We start from the raw sequence: 8,984 nt of genomic DNA, 5'->3' as shown, positions 1-8,984 counted from the left end.
AGGGACATGGTTTAGTGGGCATGGTGGTGTTGGGTTGACGGTTGGACTCGATGATCTTAGAGGTCTTTTCCAACCTCAATGATTCTATGATTCTATGATTCTATGATTTCCAGAGTGTGATGAATGCCTTGGGCATTTGGGGCCAGCCTGAGGAGCTCGCAAGTGGCTTGGCAGTCCACTGGCTGCCCCAACCCATCCCATTCAAGGCTGCTTTTGTGCGTGGTGCTGTGCTAGTGGGGTGGGCTGGATGCTGTTGCAAGAGGATGTTCACAGTCTTCTCACCCCCCCTCTTCTTTCTCCTTATGAGATGTTTGCAAACACTTCCCGTTTGCAACATGATTTTGTGGCAGAGCATCAGCTTTTCATTTGATGGCAGGGTTCTGCACTCGAGTGATTTTGCATGTTACTCCTACAGAGAAGCCCTCTCTTTGCCACTTTCCCCCAACGGATTTTAAAAACAAAGCGCTCAGCACTGAAGAGCTGAGATTGCAGCTTCTGTCTCCCTTGGTTATATCATTAAATGGCCTTTTATAGGGTTACTCAAGGGTCATCCTACTTTCCTAGTTCTCCTTTTTTCAGAGTTGCATCCTTCCTTCTCCGCAGACCAGTCCTACTTCAGATCTATTTTGGGAGTACATTTTAATGTGCAAACCTTTCTCTGGGGTGTGTGATGGGGGTCGGCATGCACATACAGATTCACAAGCCATGAACCTGATGTGCCAGAGAGAGTCACAGACTTTCCTCGCTGCAGCAATGTACATGATTTGCAAGCTATTAGTTGAGCTCCTTAAGGCAAGGACAAATACCATCTTTCACCAGCTGAAAGTTGGGCACCTTCCTAATGCAGCTGGCATGATGCCATCCTGGCTAAAGAAAACAGTCTGTTAGCCTAAACAGAGCTCGCTCTCGCAGGAGGTTTCCTGTGGCCCTCTGTTATTAGCACTCATTTGCATTGCAGTGTGACCGTGGGATCCCTTGCCAAAACCACAGGTCCTTTGGGTGAGCTGTTGTCACCTCCCAGAGCAAGAGCCAGCGGCTCCCAGGAGCAGCTCCATGTCCCGTCTCCCTAGGCAGCTGCAAACGGAGGCTTTGAGAGTGGCACCGCCTTCTCTGGCTGCTTCGTGGCTGAGTCAGGAGCAGGACCTGCATCTTTCAACATCTCAGCCAATGCTCTTTCCTTAAACTGCTCACAAAGCTAGGGCATGGCCAAAATAACCGTGTGCCACAGAGACTGAGGAGGATGCCAGGAAGGAGCTGCTGAGGCAGAGCAGTTCCCAGGAGGGCTGGCATGGGAAATAGAGAAACGCTCCCCGAGACTCCCACGGTCACTTCCTTGGGTTGTTTTTGAACACCTACCAAACTGCCTGACATGTCACTCTACTAAAACCTGTCTTTTGCACTTACTGTTTCTTTTTTTTCTCTCCCCCTTCAATGCAGAAAGAAATGACAGAACGAATTTGCCACTGAAGCATTTTAGCAGGCGAACTGGGATGGCTCATTCGGAGTCTGATGGGACGAGACACCCTGTGGTGGGAGACCTCTTCCCAAGGACTCGCTCTGGGCATTTCAACTCAATGAATTATGAACACTGCAGAAGAGCCTCTTCAGGCCAAGGCCAAATCCTAAGCTTGCCAAGCATCTCTGGACAGATTTTTTTTTTTAATAGATGCCAGTCTCTGTTGTATGGCTTCTGTCTTAGAAAGCCACTGACTTTCTGGAGAACGAGGCAAGTTTGGTTGACTTTTGCACACTCTGGTTTCTAAGACTCAATCCCATGTCTGATAACACCCCTTCAGCTACCTTTCCTCTTGTTTTGTCCTCAGCTACACTGATCTCCAAATGTTTTATTAGTGATTCCTGCCCTGTGAGCAGGTGTGACCTTGGCTACCGAGTAATGCCCGTTACCTTTCCCACATGCAGTGTGTTTGTGATAACATCTGAGATCAGCTCTGCAAAGTTGGTGACATTTGATCCCAACTGCCTTCATGTGGTTAGTTGCTGATGTACCGTTTTTAACCATGAGCTATGAATGTCTCTCCTTCTGCCCTAATTCATGCTTTACCAACAGGACCCTTTTTCCCCCCAGGGGATTTTTCACACTTGGCAGAGGGGACTTCATGATGTTCTAAGATGCATCCAACACTGCTTGGACTAATGGCAAGATGGCCCCATGACAGAGGAGGTGAACTTGGACACTTTTCAGTGTGATCAGCACAGTCTAGCTGAGAAAGACTCAGAAAGTGGTGGAAAGGAACCGTTGCCAGAAAGCAACATTTTCAACATGTCAGCATTTCCTGACATGTTGTCTTGGCTCAAGATCAGCAGATGCTGGCTGTGGAAATTGTTGTTTTTTCATTATCCAACCCTACAGCATAGTAAATCAGGTGGAGAAGGACTTTAAGAGACATCTAATCTACCCTGTTCTTCCAAAAACGCAAGATCAGTCCTTCTTAAACTTTTTTGACCTTTTGAAAGCATACTATTGCTACCTGGTCTGTGCCATTATTCCCCTGAAAGGTATCACATCTCAAAACTTCTTTCCCTTCTGCTTGCAATGCCTGATAACTAGTGTTGTGTTCCCTGTGCCATTTTACTTTTGACAAGAGTTGAAGTCTTTTTTTTTTACTGTTTTGGGGGAGTTAAAATCAGATTGTCTGAGCCACAGCATTGTTTGTGTTTCCTGCCCTTTTTCTGGGAAGGTTTTGTATACCAGACACAGCTGATATTTATAATCTGAGGTTTGCCCATTTTTGGGGTGGGAGGGGATGTGGCTAGAAAATGTAAATATTTAGGCCAACATTAAAGTGCACAAATGAATTTTTAGTGCTCAAAGCACTTATTTTGTTGCGAAAATCTATTTTTTTTAATCTTGTGTACCAGATATATATTTTTACATGGAAATAAAACAGAGCAAAATGGACACAAAACCACCCGATACATCATTCCAGTATTTTCTGTGTAAAATAATCAGTAAAAGTCCAAGCATTTTTGTTCTGTTACTAATTAAAGAAACGTTAATAAGCCTGGTGTACTTCATTCTTCCCTGATTCACCTGTACTAAGACAGGCATCATGAAAAAGCACCCAGGATAACATAAAGAGTGGATTTCCCCTGTGAGTTGCAGCACTGATGGATCTCAATGCCATGTTGAGACCTCAGCTTGCGTCTCAGAAAGCGGCTTGACATAGGCTAATGTTGCTGGTCTGCATCCTCCCCTTGCAGACCTTTCACCAGCATCGCACCTGAAGGCATTTTTCCAGCGGTGGTGAGTTTTGCTCACTACTTTTTCCAAAGGTGTGTGGTTCCTGACTCCTGGGATCAATCTTGCAGGCTCTTCTTGCAGTTAGGAACCGCAGGCACAAATCACTGTATGGTGCAGAGGCAGGAGATGACAACAGCTCTACCAGGAACCTTCTGCCTCCTTGAGGAGTGAGGCCTGGTTGGACTCAATGCACAGGACACTCTGGAAGCTGGTAAGGTTGGGACTTACGGAGAAGCTGTCTCAACAGTGGGGTCTAAGGGATGAACTGATAGTAGTCTACAGCTACTTCAAGGTGAGGTACAAAGATGACAGAGTCAACCTCTTCTCAACAGTGGAAGACAGTGAGACAGTGACAAACAACCACAATTTGTGGCTTGGGACATTCAAATTAGACAACAGAAAAAAAAGTCCAAGAGGGTGGCGCAGCCAGTGGACAGATACCCAGAGAGGAAGCGTTAACCATCTTTAGTTTAACAAGACTTGGTGTAAATAATGCCCCTGCACAGAAGCCTGCTTATATTTTTGTCCTTCACATTGTCCTGCAGCAATGAGTTCCACCAGGTAATTATGCACTATGCATTACAAAAGGGGAGTGTACTTTGTTTATTTTTAAACACATGCCTGAGGATTTCAGCCCTCCTGCTTTGGGAGTGTTTCACGTTTACCTCCTCTGTACCACAGAGCTCCCACAGATTCCTGCAGAACAGAAAGCGTTGATTATTTCTGAAAGACCAACCCACAGGCTCATCTCAAGCAGCAATTTAAAAAACACTTTAGAAGGTCTTCTTGTTTTGTTTTGGTGGGTTTTTTTCTTTTCTTTTTAACCTAGTTTGCCCAAGGAAACACAGCTCATGATTGTGCTGTGACAACTGCATCTTCAGTAACTCTGGAAGCAGTATAGGAAGGAGAGAGAGGGAGACCTGAGTGAAGGTCTGCACTGTGTTCTGCTGGATGAGCTCAGCCAGCTTATTACACACCAGAGAATCCACATGGGAGACTTTCACAGCCAAGCAGGATCACAAGCTCCTTGCTGGCTGGATTCCTTGTTAGCCGTTAAATGCTGGGTGTCAAATTCTTCCGGTTAAATTAGTGCATGCCTTATCTCGTAGCATGGAAGTCACCCATGTTGCTCGGGGTTTGAGCCCACGTAAAAGAAAAATCATGTCTGCAAGCACCCTCCATCCCAGCAGGCAGCAGCATGTATGAGCTGAGCATCTTGCCCCCTTCAGCTTCAAATTCTGCCACTGCAATGCTTGTGCAATGGAGAAGACAAATCTCAGACTACCGCCATGTCCACGTTCCCCCTTTGCCCCGGCATCAGCTGCTCTGTCCATGGAGTTGCCTCCCTCAAGGGTATTCCCCACATTAAACCACTTGCTCCAGGGCTTTCATCCCCATTGAGGGTCCCAGCCTCGCGGGTGGGGGGCAGAGGGAGCTGTTGTCCCTTGCCAGGGTATCTGAAGCCTCTTGGCTGAATTGCTACCACATTTATAGGGCTAGTAATATAGCAGCAGTGGACCTCTGTAGGACCATCCACTGCCAGAAAGATCTTTGTCTCTCTTCAAGACACTGAGCCTGAGTGCCTCCCAGCCTGGAGTTTTTAATGCCTGAGCATAGCAGAGATGTTTATGAAGCAGAAGCACTGAGAAAAGTATCTAAGTCAAACCTCTCCTCCTTTCAGGAGGCTGAAATGTGCCTATGAGGCTCCAACATCCCCAGAGCTTCAACAAACATCCCTGCACAATTTGAAAGCAGGCAGGAACCCTGGGATGCATTAAATATGCCCGTAGCTCTTGTCAGCCCCAGCTCCCCAAATGACTCATCTGCTCAGCTGGCTGCCAGGTACCTGGGACTCATTTATCTCTGCAAAATCCCTGGGTTCTCCTGATGAAGGGGAGATGTGCTACTGCCAGGATTTTATGTTCCTTCTCTGCAGCCACCATGTCCTTCAGGACCAAACAAAAGGCTGTGGTGGCGGTCATCACATCAGACAGAGGCTGGCACAGGAGAAACGCTGTGCTATGCAATGTCTGCAGACATTGGAGAATTTAGGAATAGCCTTGCACGGTGGAAAAAAGGGCTTTGTGGAGCATAATGGCTCCTGTCCCAGTGCCACAGGGATGGGACATGGAGAGGGCTTGGGCTTGGCCAGTGAAGCATTCTGCCTTCGGCTGGGCATAGGCAGGGGTCAAGGCTGACCTACCCTGGCAGCAGGCCCACTGGCAGCCCAGTGGGGTTGGGCCATGGGGTGGTGGTTTGCTGGTCTGAGTGGCGGCTCCTGGGTTTAAGCCTGCCCATGCTAAGGCTGAACAGTCCTGGGTGAATGGTCACAATTACCATGACATGATCTAGTCTGAGATATTCCTCCTCTCTTGATGAAAGCTTGTAAAATGTCAGAGAAGACTTGGGAAGAGAGAAAAGGGAGCCAAGGAGAAGCTGTTGTTTCCAAGGGTTAAAAATCTGTCCATGCTGAGAAATGACCATGAATCCACTCGGGATCAGAAAGGGAGGAGATGGGTTAATAACACTAGATCTATTCCTTGATCGCTTTCTTGAAGGTGGGGGAAGATGCTGATTCTAGCAGAGAATTTCACAACTAGAGGCAATAGTGTTTCTCTTGAGTGTGTGCAGCTTTTACTTTCTGCAGGCTGATGGCTTTGCTAGCGCAGCCCAGTCAGCCAGATTCCCTCATGCAGGTCAGGGAAGGACAAATGACTCATAAGTGTCAAGAGGACCTTGAAGCAAGAGTGTGGCATTCATCTCCCTGCTGAAGAGAGACCCTGAGTCAGAGCTGAAATGCCAGCGGTGCGTGGGGGACTACCGCATGTCTGCACGGATGCAGAACGTAGCAACAGCAAGTGAGGTCTCTTACATGAGAGAGTCTCTTTCTGCAAAGGTGGCTGTGGGGGGGGGGAAAAAGCATGGTCTGCCTGCAAATTTCTTGAAGTTTAAGGTCTCAGTGGAACACAATCCATTCAGCTCCAACGAGGCACCTTACTTTGACGCTTTGAGATACCAGGTGATGGTATCTGCTGCTGACATCCATAGGGCAGGACTCAGTACCTGTGTAGTCACTCAGTGCTGGCCATATTTTGACTGCCCCAGGGTCTCTGGTCTCTTCCAGTGTCTGAGCTCACCCAACCCTTCCCCCATCCAAGCTGGCTCACCGCTGGGGTCAGCCACAGGTTCCTTGGCAGCAACAAGGATAACTGGGATAGATCAGATGATACCCATTGGATCCTAAGTGAGTCCAGCAGCTCCACGACTACTGCTTCTTAAAAGTATCTGGCACTTGTTCTCCCAAATCATGTGTTTTGGTGGAAAACTTGAAGGAAGTTTGGGACTTTGCAGGAACCCTGGGTTGTAGGGCTTCTCTTGCAGAACAGTTGGGTCCGGGTGCTGGCTGCTGGGGTACAGGGTTGCTTCATACTCAGCAAGTGGTGGTATGCATTTAACATCCTCCTGCCGGGAACAATAATCATGAGGGGGAGGAAGAGGATCCATATTTTCAGGATTCTTCAACTTGTATGACTCTTCAGCCTGTGTTAAAAGGAGAAGCTTCACCGCCATTTGGGTAATCCTCCAGCAGCTATTTCGTTATTAACTTTAATGAAGCTGTACTACCTGGGAGTTGCCATACTGGAACAGACCTCTCCTTTGTCATTTAATATTTTATATCCACTGGGCCAGTTACCAATTGCTTTGGGCTATGCCCTAATGACGGAGTGAGGTAAGCATTTTGCCATCCATTCATGTGGCTGTCAGCTCAGCATATGTAAGAGCTGGCACTCTCGGGGCAACTTGCTGTAGGCATCCTGGGCTGGAGGCCAGGACCAGCACTGCACTCATGCTCTCCCTCCCTTGAGTCTTACTCATCTTGCAGTTTTCCAGTAGTGCCAGGATTCTCCACGCTTGTGTGCACTGGGGGGAATAAGAGCTGAGGTGTACACAAGGTCTCAGTCCCAGCCTAAACTAGCAGGGTGGATGTGCTGGTTTTGGTAGCTACATATAGGTGGAGATAATGTTATGGAAGGCCTTGATTTCTAATGCTGTGGCAAAATGTTCTGCTGTTTTGGTGACTGTGTTCATTTCTGAGGACTCGTTTTCTTTCAGTCCTTGGATTGCTTCTGTAACCCATAACTGGCCTTGTTAGGAACTCAGCTAACGTCTTCTCTATGCTGGAAGCAGCAGGCCCGGCATCTTGTCTCAGTCCTTCGTGCTTGACTTTGCAATCTGCTCAGTATTACTGTTCTCTGATGCAAAAATAAATACCTAAGGAGAACAGGAATGCAGTGAAATGAAACTGGGATGCTGCATTTGAAAATGTCGCCACTCAGAAGGAAAATCATCTTCCCACTTCTGTTCCTACCAGTTACAACAATTTCCTCCCAAGACACCCTTTTTGTGCTGTGACTTCCAAATTCATTAAAACTCACAGATATTCTTATATTACACTATCTTGTAACTAGCCCATAGCAATAGAATTAAAAAAGCCCCTTCTCCTGCACAAGCACCTAACAGAAGACTCTGAGAGTCTCCCTCTTTGGTGCTGATCACTCGTACAGCAGCATCTCTCATGTCCAAGGAACCCAGTTGGGTAGGATGAGGATATCAACCCTTGCTTGTCAAATGGACTTTCTCAGAGTTTTGCTCATCCCCGGCCCCAAGACTTTTGTTTTATCCATGTACAAATACTGCCTAAACCTCTAGACAGCGCAGATAGATAGATATAGCATGCACAGTGTCATGGGATGAACTGTGGCGTCCAGAACTTTGGCCAAAGAGGCTGTTACTCATCTGGGTAATATCCTGAGGAACCCAAGGGCATGAGACAGCTTAGCCCTGTTCATTTTAATAAGAATATATCATCAAAACACCATGTGTAACATCACCAGATCTCACCCTTCTTGTCCATGTTGCATTGACAATGATGGCATAGGCACCACCTGAATAATCAATACCACGTTGTAACACTTAAGTCAGACTACTTGGACCCAGCCCCATGTGTCTCCAGAGGCTGTCCAGGGGCCTAGCATTTGGGATAGCACACAGTCTGCATTTCCCCTTGCTCTTCTAAGCAGGACATCATAGGAAATGGACTGGAAGGATTTGTAATGGGTCCTGTAAAGGCTGGCAGAAAAGTTAGGAGCTGCTGAGGATGAAAAGCAATCCGGACTGGTAGAAGTCACTTTGGTGCTGCTGAACAGCTGTTTGGGGTAGATGGGGGTGTTCAGGGGTATAAACTAACAGCCTCTAATGATCAGCTTGTACAGTGGACACAAGCATTTTTCTGCTTTCTTCCAGCAGGTTTGGTTTGTTGGTCTCCAGCAGACCACATTTTCCAGGTCCCATGTTACTCGGGCTTTCCATTAAATAGAGTCAGTTCAGGATCTCCATCCCAGTGGGCAGTGGGGTGGCACTGTGTGAAGGTGTAAGTACTCCTCATGGGTCTGGCTACAGGAAAAACAGGTTTCAGCCTGGCATTCACATCCATACGGGCACTTTTAATGTCCATTTTGAGAACTTTTCCTTGTCCCCTGCTGTGAACAGCTTTGCCAGATGGGACACTGAAACATGGTCTCTAGGGGTAGAGATATCTCACACTACCCATAACGCTACCAATGAATCATAAGGTTTCCTGAAAGAAACAGCACTTTCCTTTTTTTTTTTTTTTTTGGGGGGGGGGGGGTGGGGGGAAAGGGCATTCACAAAAACAAAATGA

The 8,984-nt window shown here is 47.2% G+C and overlaps 1 protein-coding gene across 1 annotated transcript in view; it reads left to right on the top strand.

Moving 5' to 3' along the window:
• The window catches only part of MOB3C (MOB kinase activator 3C), a 15,866-nt gene extending 14,391 nt beyond the window's left edge, over positions 1-1,475 (top strand). Inside the window, exon 3 of the mRNA XM_009287334.1 lies at positions 1,438-1,475. Coding sequence (XP_009285609.1) covers positions 1,438-1,467 — 30 coding nt within the window. The 3' untranslated portion in view covers positions 1,468-1,475. The remainder of the gene's footprint in view (positions 1-1,437) is intronic.
• Positions 1,476-8,984: the final 7,509 nt, after the last annotated feature.

Source organism: Aptenodytes forsteri, unplaced genomic scaffold (genome assembly GCF_000699145.1).
Source record: "Aptenodytes forsteri isolate BGI_AS27 unplaced genomic scaffold, ASM69914v1 Scaffold119, whole genome shotgun sequence".
Taxonomy (NCBI): Eukaryota; Metazoa; Chordata; class Aves; order Sphenisciformes; family Spheniscidae; genus Aptenodytes; species Aptenodytes forsteri.
Note: the sequence above shows the minus strand (reverse complement) of the source record. Positions and strands in the feature narration are given on the sequence as shown.